We start from the raw sequence: 25,942 nt of genomic DNA, 5'->3' as shown, positions 1-25,942 counted from the left end.
TCATATTTAGAACTTTCAACCGTTTTGAATTTATCTTTGTGTATGGTAAGAAAATGGTCCAATTTCAGTTATCTGCGTGTGGCTGTTCAATTTTCCTGACACCATTTATTGAAGAGACTGTCAGTTTTCACTGGAGATTCTTTCCTGCTTTGTCAAAGATGGGTTGACCATAGAGTTGAGGGTCCATTTCTGGATTCTCTATTCTGTGCCAATGATCTATGTGTCTGTTTTTGTGACAGTACCATACTGTCTTGATAATCACAGCTTTATAGTGTAGCTTGAAGTCAGGCATTGTGATCCCCCCAGCTTTGGTTTTCTTTTTCCACATTCTTCTGGCTATTTGGGATCTTTTCTGGTTCCATACAAATCTTAGGATTATTTGTTCCAGTTCTGTGAAAAACGTTGATGGTATTTTGATAGGCATTGTATTGAATGTGTAGATTGCCCTGGGTAGCATAGACATTTTCACAATATTTATTCTTCCAATCCATGTGTGTGGAATGTTTTTTCCATCTTTTTATGTCTTCCACAATGTCTTTCATAAGTGTTCTGTAGTTTTTAGAGTATAGATCCTTTACCTCCTTGGTTAGGATTATTCCTAGGTATCTTATGGTTTTGGGCATAATTGTAAATGGCATTGATTCCTTAATTTCTCTTTCTTCGGGATCCCTGGGTGGCACAGCGGTTTAGCGCCTGCCTTTGGCCCAGGGTGCGATCCTGGAGACCCAGGATCGAGTCCCACGTCGGGCTCCCGGTGCGTGGAGCCTGCTTCTCCCTCTGCCTGTGTCTCTGCCTCTCTCTCTCTGTGACTATCATTAATTAAAAAAAAAATTTTTCTCTTTCTTCAATCTCATTGCTAGTGTATAGAAATACAAATTTCTTTGCATTGATTCTGTATCCTACCATGTTGTTAAATTCCTGTATGAGTTCTAGCAATTTGGGGGTGGAGTCTTTTGGGTCTTCTTCTTTTTCCTTTTTTTTTTTTTCTTCAAGATTTTGTTTATTCATTCATGAGAGACACAGAGAGAGGAAGAAACATAGGCAGAGGGAGAAGCAGGCTTTCTGTGGGGAGCCCGATTCAGGACTCAATCCCTGGAACCCAGGATCATGACGTGAGCCAAACGCAAACACTCAGCCAGTGAGCCACCCAGGTCCCCCTCTTTTGGGTCTTCTATATACAGTATCATGTCATCTGAGAAGAGGGAGAGTTTGACTTCTTCTTTGCCAATTCGAATGCCTTTTATTTCTTTTGTTGTCTGATTGCTGAGGCTAGGCCTATTCTAGTACTATGTTGAATAACAGTGGTGAGAGTAGACACCTGTCATGTTCCTGATCTTAGGGGAAAGGCTCTCCATTTTTCCCCATTGAGAATCATATTCATTGTCGGGTTTCCATAAATGGCTTTTAAGATATGTAGAATGTTCCTCCTATCCCTACACTTAGAAGGGTTTTAATGAAGAATGGATGCTGTATTTTGTCAAATGCTTTCTCTGTATCTATTGAGAGGATAATATGGTTCTTGTCTCTTCTTTTATTGATGTGATCTATCACGTTGATTGTTTTACAAATGTTGAACCACCCTTGCATCCCAGGGATAAATCCCACTTGGTTGTGATGAATAATCCTCTTAATGTATTTTTGGATATTATTCACTAGTATCTGGTGAGAATGTTTGCATTCATGTTCACAGGGATATTGGTCTATACTTTTCCTTTTTAGTGGTGTCTTTGTCTGGTTTTGGGATCAAGGTATGCTGACCTCATAGAATGAGTTTGGAACTATTCCTTCCATTTCTATCCTTTGAAGCAGCTTTAGTAGAATAGGTATTGTTTCTTCTTTAAATGTTTGGTAGAATTCTGCTGGGAAGCCATCTGGCCCTGGACTTTTGTTTCTTGGGAGGTTTTTGATGACTGCTTCGTTTTCCTCGCTGGTTATGGGTCTGTTCAGATTTTCTATGTCTTCCTGTTTCATTTTTGGTAATTTGTAGATTTCAAGGAATGCATCCATTTCTTCCAGATTGCCTAATTTTTTGGGATATGGTTGCTCATAATACATTTTAAAAATTGTTTTTATATCCTTGGTACTGGTTGTGATCTTTCCTCTTTCATTCATGATTTCATTAATTTGAGTTTTGTCTCTTTTCTTTTTAATAAGTTTGGCTAGGGGTTTATCTATCTTATTAATTTTTTCATAGAACCAATTCCTGGTTTTATTGATGTGTTCTACAGTTCTTCTGGTCTCCATTTCATTGAGTTCTGCTGTAATCTTTATTATTTCTCTTCTCTTGCTTGGTTTAGGCTTTAGTGTTCTTTCTCCAGCTCCTTTATGTGTAAATTTAGCTTGTATATTTGAGATATTTGCATTTTTTTTTTTTTTTTGAGGGAGGCTTGTATTGAGATGTGTTTCCCTTTTAGGACAACATTTGCTGTATACTAAAGATTTTGAACAGTTGTGTCTTCATTTTCTTTAGTTTCCATGAATCTTTTTAATCCTTCTCTAATTTCTTTGTTGACCTGTTCATCTTTAGTAGTATGTTTTTTAATCTTCAAGTATTTGAGTTTCATCCAAATTGCTTCTTGTGATTGAATTCTTGTTTCAAAGCAGTGTGGTCTGAAAATACGCAGGGAATAATGCCAATCTTTTGGTATTGGTTGAGACCTGATTTGTGACTCAGTATATGGTCTCTTCTGGAGGAAGTTCCATGTACACTTGAGAAGAGTGTGTATTCTGTTGCATTAGGATGGGAAGTTCTGTATATATCTGTGAAATCCATTTGGTTCAGTGTGTTATTCAAAGTCCTTGTTTTTTGGTGATCTTCTTAGAAAATCTGTCCATTGCTGAGAGTGGAGTGTTGAAGTCTCCTACTATTAATATATTATTATCTATGTATTTGTTTACTTTGGTTATTAATTGATTGAAATAATTGGTTGCTCCCACATTAGGGCATAAATATTCATAATTGTTAAGTATTCTTGCTGGGTGGACCTTTTGAGTATGATATGGTGTCCCTCTTCATCTCTTATTATAGTGTTTTGCTTAACATCTAATTTTTCTGATATGAGCATTGCTACCCCAGCTTTCCTTTGAAGCCCTTTTTCATGCTAATGTTTCTCCACACCACTCATTTTACATCTGAAGGTTTATTTAGGTCTTAAATGAGTCTCTTGTAGATTGCATATAGATGGGTCTTGCTTTTTTATCCAGTCTGATATCCTATGGTTTTTGAGTGGACCATTTAGCCTATTCATGTTCAGAGTAACTATTCAAAGATATGAATTTATTGTCATACTGTTACCTATACAGCCTGTTTCTGCAGATTGTTTCTTTGGGCCCCCTCTTCACTTACAGGGTCTCCCTTAGTATTTCTTGCAGAGTTGATTTGGTGGTCACATATTCTTTCAGTTTCTTTCTATCCTGGAAGCTCTTTATCTCTCCTTCTATTCTGAATGACAGCCTTGCTGGATAAAGTATCTTTTTTAAAATAAATTTAAAAAAATTTATTTATTCATGATAGAGAGACAGAGACACAGGAGGAGGGAGAAGCAGGCTCCATGCCAAGAGCCCGATGTGGGACTTGATCCCGGGACTCCAGGATTGTGCCCTGGGCCAAAGGCAGACGTCAAACCATTGAGCCACCCAGGGATCCCCTGGATAAATATCTTTGCTGCATATTTTTCTTGTTGAGTACCCTTAATATATCATGCCAGTCCTTTCTGGCCTGCCAGATCTCTGTCGAAAGGTCTGCTGTTAATCTGATATCTCTCCCCATATAAGTTAGCAATCTCTTGTTTTGGGCTGCTTTTAGGATTTTCTCTTTATCTCTGAAATTTGCAAAATTCACTATTATATTTCGAGGTGTTGATTGTTTTTTTTTTCTTTATTTTAGGGAGGTCTTCTCTGTCTCTTGGATATGTATGCCTATTGCCTTTCCAGATTAGGTAAATTGTCAGCTATGATTAGTTTAATCATACTTTCAGGTCTTTCCTCTGTCTGCATGTCCTCTGGAATCCCAATAAGATGAATATTATTCTTTTTCAAACTATCCCTTAATGCCCAAAGTCTCTCTTCATGGGCTCTTAGTTGTTTTTCTCTTCCTCAGCTTTCTTCCTTTCCATCAACTTGTCTTCTATGTCATTCACTCCTTATTCTGCCTCATTAACCCTAGCTGTTAGAACATCCAATTTAGACTGTATCTTAATTAAAGTATTTGTATTTTGCTGTGATTAGATCTGCATTCTGCAGAAAGAGACTCTCCAGAGTCTTCTATGCTTTTTTCAAGAGCCACCAGTAATTTTTAAATTTTAATCCTGAATTGTATCTCTGACATCTTACTTAAAGCCATATCCATTAGATCTGTGGCAGAGAGTATTACTTCTGGATATTTCTTTTGTTGAGATTCTTCCTTCTAGTCATTTTGTCCAGTGCAGAATAGCTGTATGAGTCAGCAGTGTCAAAAATATCAAGCACAACCGAAGTAAAATACATTCTAGACAATACCAAAGTGTTCAGGGGCCAGAAATAAAAGGGGGGAAAACAGACAATGAAAGGGAAAAAGAAAAAATGGAGGGGAGGCAGAGGTGGTGGAGAGAGAATATAGTCTCAGAGATTGGACCAAGATGGTGATCATCTGGTTCTCAGTGTATTTTGGTGTGTACGTTAGAAGGCTTGTAAATTCTAAATTTATGTTAAGAACCAAAACTTACATAGAGAGATGACAACAACAACAACAACACAAAGAAAAACATGAAGAGAAAAGAGGGGGGCAGAGTGGATAGGAAGATAGAATATAATCTCACAGAGTGGACCAGCATGGTGCACCACTTGGTTCTGAATCTATTTTGGTATATAGTTTAGAAGGTACTAAATTCCAGAAATGTGAAACAAATCAAAACAGAAAATCCAAAATGCCCCCAAAACTTAAATGTATCTACAAAAATTAAATTGAATACATTGAAAGGAAGCCAAAAATGAAGAATTTATCTATGACATGTAATTATAAAAAATATGAAAGTCAAAAAGGAAAAAACTTAAAAATGAAGTTTTGATAGAATATTGCAGTTAAGACATGAAAACGATAGAATATGGGAAATTTTTACCCTGAAAAATAAACAAATCTTAAGGAAAAAAGTCTCGATTTCTATATACTATTTCCCCTCAGTCCTGGAGGTTTCCAGTACTATTTGATCAGTAGACTTGCTGTTTGCTTGTTTTTCCAGCTGGTCTTCTGGGGGATGGGCCTGTTCCACTGATTTTCAGTTGTCTCGGCCAGGGTGGAGATGCCCTGTCCCTTGCCTGGTGGTCAGGCTCCGTGTAAGCTCTTTGCCCTGTAAGGTCTTTGTTCCTTGGAGGCTGAGCTTCTGCAGGTTGAAAGGAGAAAAAAAAATGGTGGCATCCAGATCTCCAGCCTCCAAGCCAAGACCTTCCAGCCTGTAGCTACCTGTGGTTTCTTTGTCTGCACTGCCTCAGATCCCTCTGGGGTCAGTCATGGGGGCAAGGACTCATACAATTTGAAAGGTAACAGGTGGTGTGAGAGGTTTCCCAGTCTTTTTTTTTTTTTTTTAAAGATTTTATTTATTCATGAGAGACACACACACACACAGAGAGGCAGAGACACAGGCGAGGGAAAAGCAGGCTCCACGCACGGAGCCCGATGCGGGACTCGATCCCGGGACTCCAGGATCACACCCTGGGCCAAAGGCAGGTGCTAAACCGCTGAGCCACCCAGGCGTCCCAGGTTTCCTAGTCTTATGTAGTTACGAGCTCTACCTCTCCTGGAGGAAGTGCAGCATAGCTTGCTTCTATCTGCTGCTGGGTGGTGGGTTGGAGAATGTTCACCTGCTGTAGTGCTACCCAGTCTGCCTCTCTTGGAAGATTGCTGCATTCCAGTCCTTTATTGGGACCGGGATGGATGGTGTTTTGCGGTTTATGGCACAGGTTGAGCTTTCTCCGGGGTGCCCCTGTTCTTTCTGTGCCACTGGGAATACTGAGACCTCACTGCCCCTCCTGTGATTCTGCCCTGTTTCTCCACTAAGCATTTTTCAGACAGGGAATACTGTCTCATGAGCAGATTTCTAAAGGACCTGATAGTGCACCTGATAGTGCACCCTAAAGCTGTATTAGTTTCCTGCAGCAGGCTTGCAAAGGCTCCCTCCCCCAGCTATATATCTTCTGATATATTCCCTCCCTTTCTCTTCTCTGGACTCCTACTTTGCAAAAAGCATTCACTTTTCTCCCTGTAGCACCCAGTGATTCTTTCTTTATATCGTAGGTTGAATTCATAGATTTTTCACAATGGTTTGAAATTTATCTGGCTAAATTTGGGAGACCAGATGAAAGGAGGACCCCTGCTCTTCCTCCATCTTGCCTAAAATCTGTATTTAATAATTTTTTTTTAGATTCTACTTATTTATTTGAGAGAGAGAGAGAAGCAGAGAGGGAGAAAAAGAGAGAGAGAGAGATCATGAACTGGGGGGAGTGGTCCCCAACTGAGCAGGGAGGCCAATGGTGGGATCAATCCCAACTCCTTGGGATTATAACCTGAGCTGAAGGCAGACACCCAACCCACTGAACCACACTGGTGCTCCCCTGTTTAATAATCTTTAAACACCTGGAGGGAAAGCAGATAGAGAATGGGATGGAATATGGATTTGCTCAGAAATTAGTTGGCTTGAGAATTGACTCTGTTGGATATCTGCTTCTGGGCTTATTGTCATTCTTCTTTCTTAATCCATTTGCTACTCATGATTTTACTGCTCTAATTACCATATTTTCCCCCCAACCTGCCCTCTCCACTCTTTTTAGATGAAGTCAAATGGAGATGGAGAGAGTAGGAGAACCTATGGAGAGGTAACTACAAACTGTGAAGGGAAGCCAGCATGTCCACTTGGTCCTGTGTTCATGACCACTTCATATTGACTACATGCTGTCTTTTGTTCTGAGAAGTATTATACTCATATCTTGGCAGATAACTTACATATTTGCTGCTTTAGCTCTCAGTGTTTGTGTGTGTGAATGTCTGGCATACTTTACAGATAATGTGGCATGAATGAATGGCTTTCTGTAACACCTCCCCAAAGAATAAGGACCTCTGTTTCACTCCGCATTCCTAAGATAGAGAAGCCAAAAAGGCAGAGATTTGTTTGCTAAACAACATTTCTCCTCTTTCAAAGAACTCTACCACATGGAATAAGTCTGATTTTGATTGGATAATTCAATAAAAAATTGAAGGGACCAGTCAATAAATATAAACAAGGAAAAAATGTGCTTATTATTATTTGTTTTCTCCAAAAGACATTTTTTAAATTTAAATTTATTTTTAGTTATAAAATAGATTTATTTCACAAAGAATATAATAAGCGGGTTTGTATCAAGAAGTTCCTACTTGATTTCTTTCTTTGCAAGCTGTACATTTGTATGGTTTTAAAAAAAATTGCCACACTAACCTTTCTTTACCACGAGATTGATTATGTGTTGTGTTAAATTATGTCTGCCATGTTTGTAGTCATACAATTCAGTGTGAATTAGAGGACTTTACTATATATTTTAAACACTGTTATTTCTCTGGACTCCATTATTTTAAAATGTGTTCTGTTACATTCTTTTTATCCTGACAATGTATAGTGATCTGTCCCTGGTTACTATTCAGTGAATGGTTCTATGACTGGATCCTGTGGTAATCAGTGTCCAAGTTTTACACAGTTGAGTTTAAGCATGTATATTTTAAGATTATTTGAATTTTTTGATCTGATATGTGATTTTAGTAAATTTCTAACACATGTGCTTTTGTTTATTTTGTTTAAGAAGGTAAAACAAGGTTATTTAAGAATAAAAGGGGGTATGAGTTCAAGCCCCACAGTGGGAGTAGAGGTTACTTAAAAAAGTAAAGAGAAATTAAAACAACAACAACAAATACCACGGATTTGGTGGCTTAAACAACAAAAATTGGGGTTCCTGGCTGGTTCAGGCGGTAAAGAGTGGGGCTCTTGATCTCAGGTTTGTGAGTTACAGCTCCACATTGGGTATAAAGAGTACTTTTAAGAAAAAGAAGATAAAACAGGTGAATCCCCCACCCCACCTCCAATTAGGCTGAATTCAAGAGTGTTGTTATAAAAGTGGTAAGGGTAACTAATTGTTTATTCCTTCTCCATAGAATTTTCTGAGTTTAGAGGAAGTACCACCAGTACATTGTGGATTTTAAAGTAGTCTCCAACCATAAAGTTAATTGAAGTTTAGAAAAATCAGTTTCTAAAAATACATTATTGGCAGTCATACTTTCTAAGGCAGTGACATACTTTCTTCATGATTTGTTTTTTTCTCAGTTGAGAGTATTAAGCTATTAGAGATATCTATTTCGGCTTTTACAACTGGTACTTTTTATCATCTACTTGGCAAACTGTGCTGAGTGACTCAGAATTCATTTTGAATTTGTATGATGGACTTTTATTAAAATGGGCGACCTAGCCCAACTTTTCTGTCATGATTTCTTTTTGTATTCTTTTCCTGGATATGCACTGAATATTAATAAGTTCTGTTGGTTATTAAGTTTGTTTCATGTGATCTTTCTTTCTTTTTTTTTTAAAGATTTTATTTATTCATGAGACACACACAGAGAGAGAGATAGAGAGAGAGAGAGAGAGAGAGAGAGAGGCAGAGACACAGGCAGAGGGAGAAGCAGGCTCTCTGTAGGGAGCCCGATATGGGACTCTATCCTGGGACTCCAGGACCACGCCCTGGGCAGAAGGCAGGTGCTAAACTACTGAGCCACGCAGGGATCCTGTGGTGGCTCCTGTGACCTTTCTTATATCAAGAGCCAGGAGAAGTAGAGAATTATGAATCTGTGGCACAATGAAGGTGACGTGTATTGAGAAAACATCACCCACACAGATAGTTAGAGGGTTATTTTTTTTGTTTTTTGGGGTACCTGAAAGAAGAGTTATTCCAAGGCGACCAGATAGAAAATATTTTAGGCTTCAGCAAATATTTACAGTCTTTGTCACAACTGCTGTTATATGAAAGCAGCCACAGACAATGTGTAATGAATAATGGCTGTGTTTCCTAATGAAACTATTTTCAAAAATGGGCAATTGGCCAGATTTGGCCTGTAGACAGACTGTGGTTTGCTGACCCCTGGTCTATACTCAGGTAAGATTTTAAAAGTGAATCTGTTGTGTGAATTGATTTTTCTGTCTTTATGTGTGGTTACTGGCCAATTACACAATATTTATTGAATTTTTTCCATGAAAAATGCAGATAGTCTCTTGTATTTATTTGCTTACTGTCAAAAGAATGGAAAGACGTAGCAGCATACTGTTTAATAGGAGGGTGATGGTAGAAGAGTTTTGAGCTTTGAGTGGTCAGTATGACCAGAGCAGAGTCACACCAGGAGACAGGGACAGAAGAGACAACATTAGATGTTGGATGGTATCCAGAGCCATTTATGAAGGCTTCTGAAGGAATGTTTAGAAATTGGAACTCAGGGCGTGGCTCAGCGGTTTAGTACTGCCTTCAGCCCAGGGTGTGGTCCTGGAGACCTGGAATCGAGTCCTGCATGGAATGGAGCCTGCTTCTCCCTCTACCTCTGCCTGTGTCTTTGCCTCTCTCTGTCTCTCTCTCTGTCTCTCATGAATAAAAAAAAAAGAAAAAAAAAAAAAAGAAATTGGAACTCAATCCTGAAAGCATTGAGGGTTTTAGGTGGAGGAATGTGATATAATCAGATCCATGTTTTAGAAAGAACATTCTGGGTGTTTGTGGAGTATCAACTGAGAGGTGTTAGATGGGTATGGTTTGTAGGCTGGAAGATTCTGAGAAGATGTTGCAATAATCCAGGAGAGGGGAGATAATTGCCTTTGACTATATAAGTAGTAGTGAGGATGAACAAAGGGGAATTCTTTTTTCTTTTAAAGTTTTATTCATTTATCTGAGAGAGAGCATGCACAGGCAGGAGGAAGGTCAGAGGGAGAGGGACAAGCAGACTCCCCACTAAGCTGGGAGCCTGACATGGGGCTCCATCACTGGGCCTTGACATCATGATCTGAGCTGAAGTCAGATGCTTAACCAATTGAGCCACCCAGGCACCCCAATAAAAGTCTGTTCTGATGGTTCTTAGTTTTGAAACTCTAGTAGGCATTTGGAATCACCTGGACGATTTGTTGAAACACTAATTGCTGGGCTCCACCTCTAGAGTTTCTGATTCCATGAGTCTGAGGATGGGGTTGGAGAATCTGCATTTCTAACAAGTTCCCAGTTGATGCTGATATTGCTGGTCTGGGGACCGCACTTTGAGAAGCAAGGGCTGAAATGCTTTAGAAGGTCGAGTAGACAAGCCTTGAGAATTCAGTTGATTGTGTAAAGGGGAGGGAGAGGCAGAAACAAGAAGGATGTGCCCAGATTTCTGGCTTGAGTGAGAGGGAAGAGGGTGATGCTATTTACTAACTATAAAACACAGAGGAAGTGGGTTGGGAGGACAATTTGGGTCTTACTGAATTTGAGGATATCTACTAAAACATGTGCAAAAATAATTAGTTGTTTGTATTTAGGGGTCAGGAGAGGTGAGCCTATGGGGAGAGAGATTGAGGAATCTTTAGTGTGTAGATGATACTCAAAGCCATTATTCATTGAAAAGTGCCTGCAGGTTGAAAAGGGATAGGGGCCTGCTATATATGGATGAACATTTATGCAATGGGCAGTGTTAAAAAGGATGCTGCAGGAAGATAGAGAAGGATCAGTCATAGAGATAGGACAGAAAAAAAGATTTTGTAATATTAAGTGGTACCAAATGTTGCCAAGAGGTCAAAGTAAGATTAAGACTGAAAAGTAGTTACTGAAGGTACCAAAAGTTAATAACCTTGTAGAGAGGAATTTGAGTTGGATGCTGTGCGTACAATTCAGATTTCAGGAAGCTTAGGTTTGAATAGATCTTGTGTGTAGATCAGAAATGTGTTAGAGTTTCCTGAGATCTTTGAAGTTGGGAGAGAGCTCTCCTTGAGGATGAATCGGCATCCTCCTTTTTTTCTAGGGCTAAGATTCTCAAGGTTCCAGTTAGACTCTATGGAAGATCCTATTGACCATATCAGAAGCATGAAAATAGGGTATCCTTAGAAAGAAAGGATCTGGTGCAAAGCCAAAATATAAATTAGAGACTAGCATTAATAGAACTTTATTGAATCTGAAATTGTAGTAGTGTAGTAGTAAAATGTAGTAGTAAATTGACTGTATATCATATCTATATTTACTGTAAGTGGATGAGGAAAAGGACTTCTGAGCAAGCAGAGAACAACAATGCCCCTACGATCACAAGACATAGTGGAGAAAAGTATTTATTTTTAATATTATACTTAGAATACAGCCAATATTTACTACAATGTGAGGTGATTTTCAAAATCAAGATAAATGACAGCAGTAGCTAAGGCAAGGTCTGAGACAAATCTTGTTATTTACCATAGAATGCTATAGCTCTTGACCAAGTACCCTGCAAAAAGGGGGTGCTCATTAGATAGATAATGAGATCAAGCAAGAACTATTAAAGGTCTTTGAGGTGCCATCTCTTGGTGCTTATAATCACTCTTCTTACTATGTGTGAATTATGAAGTTGAAAGACAATGGTCTAAGTATGGTGTTTTCAAAGTAATTTGAAAAAAATGTATATATTAAGGAATTTAATGTCTAGTTTGCTATTCAATAAGAAAAAAAATTTACTCTTAATGTAAATTATAGTGATAGATATTTAAGAGCTTGCCCCTGAATTAGCAGACATCAATCTTGATATTAGTATTGTGCCATTACTGTTGACAACTGCTATAGAGTGCATCCTTTAAGATGATATCTTGACAAAGTGGTAATTCAGACTCATTTTGGATATAGGCAATGAAGACCTAATGGTGGGTGATGTTTTCTTCTATGTAAGTAAGAAAATGGGAAAGGGAGTGATTATATCCTATGGTGAATGCAAATTAGTGAATCCACATGTCTGTTTGGTTTCCCTAGGCCAAGTGGGGAATAGAGAAGACAGAAGACAGTCAGAAACTGGTGCAAGCCACCTTTGTCTTGTGTCCGGACCACAAAAGTAGCTCCTAATTAGTCTACCTGGTTTCATTCTTGGTACCTCCAGTTCCTTCTCTGCAAAAGAATGATCCTGGTACACTTGCTAGAGATGCTTTACCTTTAGGATAACACCAGAGCTCTTATTCATGGCCTCCAAGGCCCTCCCTTACTTATGTCCTGGCTAGGTCTGCAGCTTCATCTCCACATGTCTGTGCTTCCCAGGGAGCTTCCTAAAACGGTAACTTTGTGGTTCCACTTAGGGAATGTCCAGTCAACTAGGTATGAAGATGGACTCTGGATATAAGGGATTTTGGTCAGCCAGCTTTGGGAGAGCTTTGCTCTAGAAAATGTGTTCCTTCAATGTTAGTTATAGCTTAGATGTGGAAGCTGCTCTTGGCTTTTTGTAAACTCCAAGAAGGGCCTACCTTGAAATCTCCAGGGTTTTAGCTCAGCTGATGAGAGCTGCTGTGCTACAACTAAGCTTAATGAGGGAACATTTTCCCCAACTGCTTGTTAAGGCTTTGCTTCCCTTTCTGTAATTGAGAAGCTGCTTAGGTGAGAGACAGAGAGAGAGAGAGACCAAGTTGGTGTCTTAAGTGGTTTATAGGATCTTCAGTAGAACTAATGCCACTTTTAATTTCTTACAGGAATGTCCTCTGTTTAACTTTCATTCCTCTTATTAAAAATTACAAAAACAAAAAACACCTTGAGATGTAAAATGCAGATATTCAGACCAGGAAATATAACTCTGAATAAATCCTTATCTTTAACGAATAATAGATCAAATTTAATCTTATTCAATATTTACGTGGCCCCAGGCCTAACCCTGGGATTTTTCTTCCTTTTGATTCTTCCTTTATAGATTTATAAGTGTGTTCTTTTGGTTTTTACCTTTGAAGTATTAGAGGTTGTGTAACATTGAGGTTACAGAACATTAAGAATAAACTAATTGCTTATAAATTTATCAAAGTTTCAAATCTGAAAGAAAAATTTTAAAACCTCTTCAACAATTTTGTCTATAGAGTGTGTATTTTAGATTAAGGAACTGTTATGGAATGCATATACAGATACAAATTACATTTATAGATTAATTTATATACATATTTTTATCTCTACCCTTAGCACATATACCATGTATTTCTGATTTGATTTGTAAGCTATTTAATTGTACCACATGTATGGCATAAAATGAACAAGGTACTATTAATGTTACATTATTTCATTTGTTTATTCTGTTAATTTCAAGCATTTCTACTATGGTTATTTATTCTGTTGCAGTGTTGATTTTATTTCCCCATTTGTACTAAAGAGAATTTTATTAGGTTGACATTTCTTCTTGACATGTCTCCAAATTCAGCAAATATAGCAACTGAGGTGTTAAATTTCAGTGAAAAATAGAACTTGTCAGCCTCTTTTTGGAAATTTTTTCTCATTCATGCTCAGGATTCCAGGTATCAAATGTTTAGTTTTGCCCTCTGCTGGTCATTTCAAATTATGGAGAGGGAATTGGAATTCTCAGAATGGTCTCAATTTCCTTCCAAGTTTACAGAGTGGCCAGAAGACATTTTAAAATTCAGCACTGCAAGGTCTATTCACTAGAAAATTAATTATAATAGTCTTGAGTTTTAAAATTTAAAAATTTGTTCATTTAGTAACTTTAAAATTGGAGAGAAGTTTCTACTTTTTATATTGCTCAAGAAAATAGCATTTGTGGTTTTCTTCAAGTAAGATGAAAACAAAAATACATGTAGTTAAGGTTACAGTAACATTAGAGAATGTCCAATATTTTAAATGTTGTGAGGCCGCCTCCTGCCCAGCCTTCAGCCCTCCCCCCCCTTTTTTTGACCCTTCAAGAAATTTACTTTTTAAAAATAGCCACCTGAGTGGTGATGGTGCAGGGAAACAGTGGTGACAAAGACTATGGTCTCAGGGCCCATGCAGAGGGAGCTCTGCGGGAACCCATTCCCTGCTGGAGGGAGACCTAATGTTACAGCAGCCACACAGGGTCAATAGGAGGCTCAGATGGAGGCTCAGGGAAGGAAGAAGTGGAAGGGAAGCTGAGCTGCCCTCTGAAGGGTTGCTGTCACCAGGACCAGAGCCCCCAAGAGAGCTGGGTCACCTCAGGCAAGCAGTGGCTCATCCTCCGCTTCGACCACCCAGACCCCCGGCTCAGCCAGTGGCAACAGAAGCACATCATCCTCATCCTCTGGGGACAGGACCATTGTGTGGAGTTCGGGTGGCGTCCGAGTTGGTCCTCACAATATTTTAAATGCTGATGTTGATAAAGTTAAAGGATTTTTTTTTTTTTTTTGTACTCTACTGACACAGCACTTACTCATTTAAAGCTCTTGATAAGTATCTTAAGTTTAGGTTAAAACAGTATACCTTCTTTTTTAGATAGAACAGATTTTTCATTAAGTTCAATTTGCTAAGTGATTATCTCCTTTAGCTAAAGGATTAATTATTGAAATATTCCTTCATTTTTAGGATTTGCACAGAACTTTGTAAAGGAGCTTATATCAAGATTTAAAGGTAATGGGAGTTTATATGTAGGATGAGCTGGAATTCCAAATTTGAGGTCAGCCATCCATCAGGTATAGTCAACACCTAGAATTGATGGAAATCAGTTAGTCTCTTCTGTACTGAACAATAAAGTGAGTATTGATTAAACAGGACTTCATTCGATCCTATGTTCTCTTTAGCTATGACAGAGAAGCTGTATCTGTAAGCATGAAGAAAGTTTCCACAGGGTAAGATTAAACACTACACAATTAAGGCATATATTGCTCAGAACCTTGTTGGATCATGCCTTTAATTAGGTCACACTGACATTGAATGATTTGAGACTAAAATCCTGCTGAAGAGTACTGAGCTGGTGATGAGAATTGCTTTTGTTTTTAAGTTACTACCAATTCTGTGACCTCACTGGTAAAATGCAGCATAGTTCAGTGACCCCTAATGGCCTTTTAAATAATAATAGTTACCATTTTTTTGTGTGTGTGACCTTACTTTGCTAAGGATTTTCCACAGATCATTTGATCCTTATAACACCCCTGGGAGCTATTATTATGTCCATTTTAGAGAGAAGGAGACTGGACATAGTAATTAGCAGAGATATGGTTCCCATCTACTAGATGATGTTCTGTTGAACTTTAACTGGCTGCTCTTAACTCTCATGCCTATTATGCAGGTCTGTGAGTCTATTTTAGAATAATCATTATAGGCTGTGAATACAAATGTGTTAGCATTTCACAAGTCTGTTTAGAAGCAAAGGAGCAAGTTCTAACAGGAGCCTCTCTTTCACCATAGTTTCAGAAAATAAGTAATAGGTGGTAGAAACAAGAGTAAGGTAATAAGCTCTCTTCCCAATGGAACTGTACATGGATATATTGATAAATTTGCTGCTTCCTAAGCGTCAACTGTTACATCAGTTTAAGGACTTGTTTTTTAAGACATGGTTTGCTCAAAGTCTATTTTGTGTAGTCCTATTTAAGCTCTATAGATCAAGGCATTGCATTTGAAGGTAGCCCTTGTTTTTAAATGGTGATGAGCATTGCTCTAGCCATAATGGCAGTGCATTCTACCAATTATTGAATCATTTTCCCTTTTAAGCATCCTGTAGGTGTTCTTGTCTGTAAGTAGCAGAGCTTATTGCAGATCTTTATCTCACTTCGAGGTTGTTTTCTCTGCTATACATGGTTGGTGACAACTTTTAAGGCTGAGACTTTATTTTAGCTTTTCTTTCTGTGAATAGAGGCTCAACATGCCGCTTTAATACATGTGCTAATTCAGCTTGATATGTGTTTTCCTGGAGCTAATTGTCAAAACTCACCTTCAGCTAACACCTTTTTTTTTTTTTTTTAAAGATTTTATTTAGTTATTCATGATAGACAAAGAGAGAGGCGGAAACACAGGCCAAGGGAGGAGAAGCAGGCTCCAAGGAGCCTGATGTGGAACTTGATCCTGGGACTCAGGGATCGCACCCTGAACTGAAGGCAGATGCTCAACCACTGAGCCACCCAGGCATCCCTTCAGCTAACACTTTTTGGAAAGTGTTAGCTCTGCTGTGTGAAGCCTGGATTCTGAGGGAGGGGAGTCCTACAAAATCAGGAATGTTAGTTTTCTACAATACTTCCTTATGGTTAAGAAAGTTCCAGTATTGGCGCCCAGATATTCTCCCTCTCAATTTGAGATTTGTTGATATTTAATTATAAGACTGGATTGCTACTGAGCGTGAATCTACCTCTCACTGAGCAGAGCTGCATAGTACAAGCAGAGGGACTGATGGGCTTGTGAATAAATGGTTAGCCCCTGCCCTCAGGAGTCTTCCTTTTCCCTCATTGGTGGTTACTACCATGAGCTGTGATACAGTTTACGCATCATCTAATTGAGCTCTGACGCTGTGTCTCCTCCAGGCCCAATCTGAATCTAAGTGTCCTTCTCTGGGCCCTTTTGACACTCTGAGCTCATTTAAAAAAATAAGCTTTTTTCCCCCCTCAACAAATTCTTTTTACTTCTTTAACTCAACATTGGTTTTCATTTATCAAACCATAGTTTTTTGAAATCCACTTCTTTTTGGAACTTCTAATCTCATAGTGTCAGGAGGTAGGGTGCACATTTGTGTTTGGTCTAGCTATATATAGCTTCCTACCATGCTGTCCTCTTTTTGGGGCCTGTTTTCATGTCATTGGGAACCTCAGCACACTGCCTGTGCCTACTTCTGGTGTGAGCTGGAGGGTGAGGCACACATGGAAACTAAAGTTATGCTGGAATACCAATTGAGGAAATTCTGCTTTTGGAACCCTTGATGCTCTACTAAACAGATCTGTGCAGAGAAAAGCTTGCTACTGAGAATTTCACAGATTTTTGATCTTCTGGAGTTTTTACCTTGCTACCCACCACCTGCTCTCTTGTGCAGAGCTGACAGCCAATTACTGGAAAAAGCCACAAAACGGTGGCCATAAAGTCCACCATGTCTTCCAGAAGCCCAATCTGAGCTGCCTGAGGACTCTTGACTGCTCGGCTGACATTTCATTCCCATTTGAAACATGCCTTCTCTTCTCAACAACCATATAGCCCACTGACTCTGAACTGGGACCCTCTAATTTTACTGGGAAGTTTACACTTTTATGTGATCTTTCTCTTCCTCTTATAGGCACTGGCATCTTAGATTCAACATATCTGCTTCCTGAGAGTGGCATTATTCTCACTTTTTCTCCTAGGTGCAAAGCCTTGACTGCCTGTCTGCACTGATGGCACTGTGGCCTCTTGCCTGTGTCCAGTCAAGCTGTGGGAGGGTCTGCCTCTTGAGCCTCAGGGTACTACCACCGCTCTGCTCCAGGCTTCTTGCTAGGATCAGTCCCCCTAACTCTGGTGCCTCTACTCATTCCAACTCATTTTTACAGTGACTGAGTCTGATTTATTTTACTTTAATTTGCAAACATCACTTTGAGCTCCCCAGTCCTACCTAATGTAGACATACCCTGACTACATTCAAGGCCCTCTTCATGCCTTCTCTTGTACTTTCCTTCTCCCCTTGTTGAGCTGGACTTGCTGCCCCTGGCACGCCTCATGATTCTGATTTGCTAACAGCCCCCTTATCCTGAATGCTCTTCAGCCATTATTTTTGGTTTTTAATTTAATTTTAAAATGCTTTTTTAAACCTTTTGGAAAGGTTTTCCTGGTAGCCTCACTGAGAAGGAATCTTACATTATTTTGATTACCATAACACAGGTGTTTTTCCTATGGTACATATTGTTTTTTCTCTGTTTTTTTTTTAATTTTTATTTATTTATGAGAGAGAGAGAGAGAGAGAGAGAGAGGCAGAGACACAGGCAGAGGGAGAAGCAGGTTCCATGCACTGGGAGCCCGACGTGGGATTCGATCCCGGGTCTCCAGGATCGCGCCCTGGGCCAAAGGCAGGCGCCAAACCGCTGCGCCACTCAGGGATCCCTTTTCTCTGTTTTATAGTTTTTTTTGTACTTTTTATAATAGTCTAGCATTTTGGCCGAAGCACTTTGAGTTTAGACACAGTTGGGTTTGAATCCTAGCTTGTTTACTCTGTAGCTGTATCATTTGGGGGCAAGTTATTTACTTGAGCCTCAGTTTCTTCATCTGTAAAATGGGGAAAGTAGAAGGGATTTTGGGGAGCATCAAATTAAATATTGGTCACTTAGGGAAAGTAAAATAGCTTTATAGAACTTATGATTGAATCCCCAGTTGTTTGATTCTTGGCTTTGCCTCATACTTAACCATGTGGCATTGGTCAGCTCACTTGTCCTCTCTGGGCCTCTGTTCCTAGATAATAAATGGGGAGGCTAGTGGCCATATCAGTTGTAATGGTGATAATGCAATGCACGGCACAGAATGAGTGCTCAGTAGGTATCAGAGCCATTTTATATATTGTTGTGTTCATGCCAAGACTTTTTCAGGCAATGTTCATATATCATTTCATTTTATTTTCGTTTTCAAAAAGATCCCTCTCTCCCTGTGAGCTGGTTGTACTACCAATTTATAGGCAGGGTAGAAGCCAGGATTCCATGGCTGTTTCTAGAAAAAGATGGGACTATGATCTATGATTTAAATCCGGAAGTTGCCTGGCTTAAACTTCATGGACTTTTTGTTAGATCATGATAAACTAATATGTAGTCGGTGATTCAGTAAATGCTAATATCCATATCCACTTAAGAACAATACATAGTCCACGTCTTAGGAAATCTTATCGTCTAGTTGGGGGTGGGGAGCGGACAGACAACATGAGAGAGAAAGAGAAGGCAACTTAGAGAAAACACTGCTACGGAATCTACAAAGAGTTGTGGGAATATGGAAGATGATGCCATTAACTCATACCTGGGAAAGGACAGAGGAAGAAGATCCCTACCTTAGAGAGATGATATTTGAATGTCACTTGAAGGTTAAGCAGAAGTTTGCTAGGTGGAAAAGCTGAGTTGTCTTTTGGGAGAAGAACTGAATTCTGTTTGAGGGGCATGGGGCTCTGAAAGATCCTGGCACATTCAGGAAATGGTGAGCATTCTCCAGTGGCAGAAACAAAGGGTGATGGAAAAGGATGGGAGCAGAGAGGAATGGGCCATTGGCCATTCATAGGATGGCTTCACATGCCAGAGCAGCAGCCTGAATTCTATCTCAGAATCATTGGAGATCTGAATGGTTTTAGCAGCAAGAAATGAGCATGTTCATCTTTGCTTTTGATGAAGACTTACTGCATAGTGGGAGGTGAGGTGCGGGGGTGTGGTGGCTGCATATGAGAATTTTGAAATCTTTTAAACTGGGTCTGAGTGGCTGGGATATGGAGAGGCTAATTCTAGAGACACATGTGAGATGGAGTTAATTGGTTTTGCTAACTTACTGGATTTAGGAGGTGCAGGGTTGTCAAAGATCAAGGTTTTTAATTTAGGAGACTTGTAATTTGTCCACATGTGGACTCTTTAGCTATATCATTAAAGAAAAAAAAAAGACTGACCATCTGTATACTGGCACAGCAAACCTAATGCCGTCGTCGTTGTCGTCGTCGTCGTCTTCTTCTTCTTTCTTTTTTTCTTCTTTCTCCTTCCTTCCTTCCTTCCTTCCTTCCTTCCTTCCTTCCTTCCTTCCTTCCTTCCTTCCTTCCTTCCTTCCTTCCTCGTCCTCTTCCTCGTCGTCCTCGTCGTCCTCTTCCTGCTGCTGCTGCTGCTGCTGCTGCTTCTTCTTCTTCTTCTTCTTCTTCTTCTTCTTCTTCTTCTTCTTCTTCTTCTTCTTCAAGTGGCTAACACTTGGGATTTTTAAAAAATGTGTATCACTGAAAAGAGTCCCAAGCAGAGGACAACATTCAGCTGGGTTTGAGGCAGATCAAAACCATTTGTCTAAATTCCAAACCAGTGGCTGCTTGTGAAATTTTATTTTAGTATACTTAAATTTTATTGATTACCTGTTCAAAAGCTTTAAATCTCTGCAGAGGGCTTTCTTTTTAATTCATCCATGTTGCTCATGCTGCATTTTCAAAGGAAATGCTAGGGAGAGAATGCTGAGTCAGGAAACTGGTTCCAGTAATGGTGTGGGAAGTAGTAAGAGCAGGTTTGAGTCTGAAATAGAGACACTGAACTTGCTTCAAAGGAGGGATATTTTTTCTCTTTAAAAACACTTCCAACAGCTAGAGTAGAGCACACTAGAGTTGGCAGTCTGGAGATCCTGGTTGGCCCTGGGATCCTAAGAGAAATAATCCACTTTTGTTGTGGGAAGGCTTCATGCAAAATAGAAAACATGTGTCATGACCTATGTCCCAAAAAGATAAAGCAAAATGTTCTGACCAAAATGATGGAATTTAAACATCTTATGAAATAGTATATGTGTCAGATTAATAGATATAATTGTTCTTCATTTGAGTCATAATATATAGGAAAGACACGCAGAAAGAAGAAAAATATAGTCTAGAAACATACAAAAGATTTATTTTGCCACTTGAGAAGGCTTTTTAAAAGTTTTAGGAAGAGTGGCACAGCAGAATTACACAATTTTAAGTTCATTTACTCTTTATCATACTTGCTGAAATCTATAAAATGAAATTAAAAAAAATTCTTTTTGATGATAGCAGGTGTGTAACTACCAACTTTATAAAATGTAGATTTGCCTAACAGCTTACATTGTTTACTGTGACAAATTATTGTTTCCCCTACAGTGCTTTGCTATTAGCAGATGCTTTATAGGATGACCATCTTCTGAAGCTGTAGAAATGTAATTGACATTATAGTATTTTCCAGTGTATCTGGAATAAAGTAGTTGCTCACCATTGATTACTCCTGAGAACTGAAGTATGTGTGTCATAGTGAGAAATGTGTGGGAGTGTGTGGCTTCATTAAAAATGGTACTTTTCCAGTCATCGTTATATTAGTTCAATGCTTTCTTTGAAATCTCAGTTAGAGAAATAATTGCTTTTGTGATGGCTGTGCTCTGCTATGTACTATATGATTTATTTCTACTTTTTCCAGAAGTATTGTAATAAAACAATCTCCTTCATGGCTGCATTATATGAAGGTAAAAGTAGTAAATGATTATAATATTAACTATTATTACTAATTATATTTGGTACTATTTATTGAATATTTACCAGAGATTGAAGCACTGTGATTTGCAAAAATTATAATTTTCTCATTCTACAGAGGGAGTATTGAGGTTCAGGGGGATTAAGTAATTTATTCAAAATTAAGAGTAGAATCCAAGGTTTAAATTAATTTTTTAAAACTCTGAAACTATCCTCCTAATTGCCTACCTCTTCCACTTGTTTTTTATTTCTGTCAGCTGGATAATGCTAGAAGCTGTGTTAAATATTGAATCCAACCATATGCCAAGTTATATTCAGCTTGGATTAAAAATAATATATATATATACATTCTTCTTCAAGGTCTCAGAATAATAAGCTCTGTGTATTCTAGGAAAATTTATATATTTAGCTGGATGTAGGAAAATCTTGCTTTCTTTTTCTGGATTGGCTATGACCTTGGGTAAGTTGACTGACCTTCTTGGGTGATATTCAGAGCATTATTGATGTTAAATAATATATTCTTATCAATGCTACAAGCAAGATTGATTTGACATGTTTCCTTCCTAATGTTTGATGAGGAAAGAGAATTTTAGACTAAGGTAATTTTTTTTTTCTCCCACCCTCATGGTCAACCAACATTTTAGATATGTCAAGTCGAACAGAAATTATTTAAATATAGGTAAAATACTTTTTAATAAAAATCACATAACTGTGTCTCCTTTCCCATGCCCAAATTTGATTCACCTACTAAAAAGATCTCCGCAGGTCCTGCCCAGCTCCTCCTGTCAGTACATTACTGAGCAGGGCACCCATCCCATATCTGTGCCTGATTACTTATTAAGGAACTTTCTTCTGAGCCCCTAATGTATCCTCTGTTGTGACCACATTCTGTTAAAGTCTCTAGTGGAGAAAATGATAGGCCGAATATTGCTAATTTCAATATTTTAATTCAGATGTAATAACTTAAGAATTGAGCTAATTAATAACATGTTTATATGTTTAATATTATATTATTCATTCTTACTCTTGTCCTTATGTGAATACTCCTTATTTCCCACTGTTTTAGTGGTATCTGGTAAAGAAAACTCATGTGATATTTCCTTTCAACTGATATCTTAAGTATTTGGATTAACAGTAGTTATAGTATGACCAATCACATCCTCTATAAAGATAATCAGAAACAGGAGTTACAGTATTTCCAGTTCCTATCTTTAGTTGCTGTGGGAGTAGTTCAAGTGCTGCATAATATTTATATACACTCTTTTATCTGGAGCTAACAAAAAGATTTGAGAAAAGTCATTATAAAAACTGTTTCCCTCTAACTTGACAACTTTGTTCTGTTTCTTTTAATTCTGTGCTTATATATTATTTGCTTTGTGTTGCTGATGGTAGAATAATCTTGCGTTACAAATTAAGAGACTCATAAGAAACTGAGTTGGCCTATTCAACCAATACAGAGTTATAAAGATTACCTTTTTATGTGGTTTTCTAAATATACCTTATGAAAAATTTTTAAATTTGTCTTCCATCTGATACCCTGGAGCTTAAAGTAAGTTGCAGTTGCTTTATTAGAAATGAAAGATATTGTATTAGTGTCTTCTAAATAGCCTCTAGTCGTTTGGAAGATATTCTCCTTTATTCCAGGCTCAGTATTATTTTTCTCTGTTCTTGTTTTAACACCTTTGTCTTCTTTATTGGACAATAACAGCTTCACTTTCAAACCTCAACCAACAATCTCTACTTTTGGTATAGAGTTCAAAATACTACTCCTTACTCTTCTAACAGGCAGATGTTACTTTGTTCTGACTGTGGGAAGTGGAAAACTAGTGAAATAAATTAATAGTATCTTCAAGGTGAAACACACTTTATTCCAAACTCATAGCAAGTCAGAAAGCCCCTGTGCAACATCATTATGGGGTCAGAACAGAGAGTGGGAAGAGAGCCCAGTCCATTGATGGACAACTCTGACTGCCATTTATTTTGGTTCTAGTTAGAAATAATGCATGTTCACTGACAGGGTTTGAAAAATTTTTGAAAGCTCAAGAGAAAGTAAAAACATCCATACTTCCAAGATCTTGGGCTTTTACAAATTTTCAAACTTTTATTGAACAATAATTATTTGTATTATGTGTATGTATACCTATGCACAGTTCACATTTAGTATTAAGTTTGCACACACCCCTACCTTTTAAAATAATTTTGTCATTAATAAAACAAGCTTGTTAACAGAACAAAAAAAACCTGGGGTTGAGGTGGCTTTATTGGTGAATTTCACCAAACCTTAAAAGAAGAAATAATATCAGTCCTACATAAGCACTGTCCAAAAATAGAGACAGGGACACTGTCCTTTTTATTTATGAGGCTAAACTTTCCCCAATACTGGAACTACACAGAGTCATTAGAAAAATGCAGAGAAGTATCCCTGATCAAAACATAACTAGGGCATTCCCTAACAAAATATTTGCACATTTAATCCAATATATATATATAAAGGAATGTGAGGTTGACTTAACATTTGAAACTCAACAAAGTATAAAGGAGAAAATTACATAATCTCAGTAGATGCAGAGAAAGCATTTTAACAGAATTCAAGCCCATTCATAATAAAAAATCTGGGCAAACTAGGAAGAGAAAGGAAGGGCCTCACCCTGGTAAATAGTATCCTATGAAAAACCTAGAGCTGACAACGAGTTTAATGGTGAAAGACAATATTTTCTCCCAAACAATGGGAACAAGTCAAGGATGCCCACTTTTACCATATCTGTTCAACATTATACTGCAGATTCTAGCCATTGAACTAAGGCAAAAAAGGGAATAGAAGACATAAAGATTAGAGAGGAATAAAACTTTTTTGAAGTGCAGATTACATGATTGTTTATGTAGAAAGTTCTGGTGACAGTACTTTTTCCTTTTTTTTTTGTTTCAAGTTTTTATTTAAATTCCATTTGGTTAATATATAGTGTAATATTAATTTCAGGAGTAGAATTTAGTGATTCATCACTTACCTATAACACTCAATGTTTATCACAAGTGCCCTTCTTTTTTTTTTTTTTAATTTTATTTATTCATTCATGAAAGACATAGAGAGAGAGGCAGAGACATAGGCAGAGGGAGAAGCAGGCTCCCCGCAGAAGCCCGATGTGAGACTCGATCCTGGTATTCTGGGATCACACCCTGAGCCAAAGGCAGATGCTCAACCGCTGAGCCATGCAGGCGTTCCACAAGTGCCCTTCTTAATACCCATCACCCATTTAGCCCACCCCCCTGCCCATATTCCCTCCAGCAACCCTCAGTTTGTTCTCTATAGTTCAGAGTCTGTTTTATGTCTTCTCTCTCTCCTTTCCCCCCATGTTCATCTGTTTCATTTTTTAAATTCCACATATATGTGAAGTCATATGGTATTACCTTTCTCTGAATGGCTTATTTCATTTAGCCTAATACACTCTAGCTCCATCTATGTTGTTGCAAATGGCAAAATATTATTTTTTATGGCTGAGTAGTATTCCATTGTATATACCATATCTTTTTATCCCTTCATCAGTTCTGATGACAATACTAAACAACCATTACAACTAATATATGAATTTAAGAAGTTTATTAAGCAAAGACAAACATATGAAAATCAGTCATAGTTCCACGTCTAGCAAAGAACATTTGGACTATAAAGTTGAAGAAATAATACCATTTAAAATTGCGTGATAACTGGAACTTAGATAAAAACTAGGAGGAAGAAAAAAATACCATGAAAAACATAAAATATTTAGAGATAAATTTGATAAAATTTAGGCCAAATCTATATTCTGAAAACTACCTAACATTGCTAAGGTTACTTAAAGAACTAAGTTAAATGGGAGATTTCTCACCATGAATTGGAAGATGCAATATTAAAATCTCACTTTACTCCCAGATTGATCCAGAGATTCAGTATAATCCCAATAAACATTCCAGCAGGCATTTTGTAGACATTGACAATGGATTTTAAAACATATGGTGAGGTGCAAAGGAATTAGAAAAATAAAAAGTTTCAGAAAAGATAAAGTTGGCAGACTGACAAATACTTTCCACATATATGCCAAGGCACTCAATCTTTTTTTTCCTTTTGAGAGAGACAGAGCGCACGTCCATACACACGCGCATGCGCGTGCACACATATGAACGCACGTCCATGGTCAAGGATGGACAGAGAAGGAGAGAGAGAATCTTAAGTCGGCTCCACACCCAGTGCAGAGCTGCACACAAGGCTTGATCTTACAATCCTGAGATCATGACCTGAGCTGAAATCAACAGTTGGATGCTTAATTGACAGAAACACCCAGGCACCCCAAGGCAGTTCATTTTTTAAAAAAACTTTTATATTGGGCAATACAGCTTACATATAGAAAAGTACACGAGTGTAGCTCAGTGATTTATCACAAATATATCACCCATCTTACTGTTGCCCAGGTCAAGAAATAAAACATTGATAGCATCTCAGAAAATTCCTCTCATTCCTGTACCTTGCTGCCAAAAGTGATTAATGCTCTGACTTAAATGGTAATCACAACCTACTTTTCCTTATGATTTTACTACACTAGTTTCTTTCTTTCTTTTTTTAAAAGATTTTATTTATTCATAAGAGAGACAGAGAGAGAGTCCGAGACATAAGCAGAGGGAGAAGCAGGCTCCCTGCAGGGAGCTTGATACAGGACTTGATCCCAGGACCCTGGGATCACACCCTGAGCAAGAGGCAGACACTCAACCACTGATCCACCCAGGTGCCCCACTATACTAGTTTCAGTCCTAAAATACTGTAGTTTAATTTTATATGCTTCTAGGACTTTGAATAAATAGCCAAAAGTATGTGTTTTTCTGTGTCTACTTATTTTGCTC

The 25,942-nt window shown here is 38.2% G+C and overlaps 1 protein-coding gene across 2 annotated transcripts in view; it reads left to right on the top strand.

Moving 5' to 3' along the window:
• Positions 1–25,942, top strand: part of FMN2 (formin 2) — a 378,878-nt gene that overhangs the window by 52,645 nt on the left and 300,291 nt on the right. The window contains exon 3 of one of the 2 annotated variants that reach the window (XM_077901498.1): positions 6,802–6,846. The exons of the other annotated variant lie outside the window; for it this stretch is intronic. Within the exon in view, the coding sequence (XP_077757624.1) occupies positions 6,802–6,846 (45 nt within the window). The remainder of the gene's footprint in view (positions 1–6,801; positions 6,847–25,942) is intronic. 2 annotated transcript variants of the gene reach the window in all.

Source organism: Canis aureus, chromosome 6, assembly GCF_053574225.1.
Source record: "Canis aureus isolate CA01 chromosome 6, VMU_Caureus_v.1.0, whole genome shotgun sequence".
NCBI lineage: Eukaryota > Metazoa > Chordata > Mammalia > Carnivora > Canidae > Canis > Canis aureus.
This window is presented reverse-complemented; position numbering and strand designations above follow the sequence as displayed.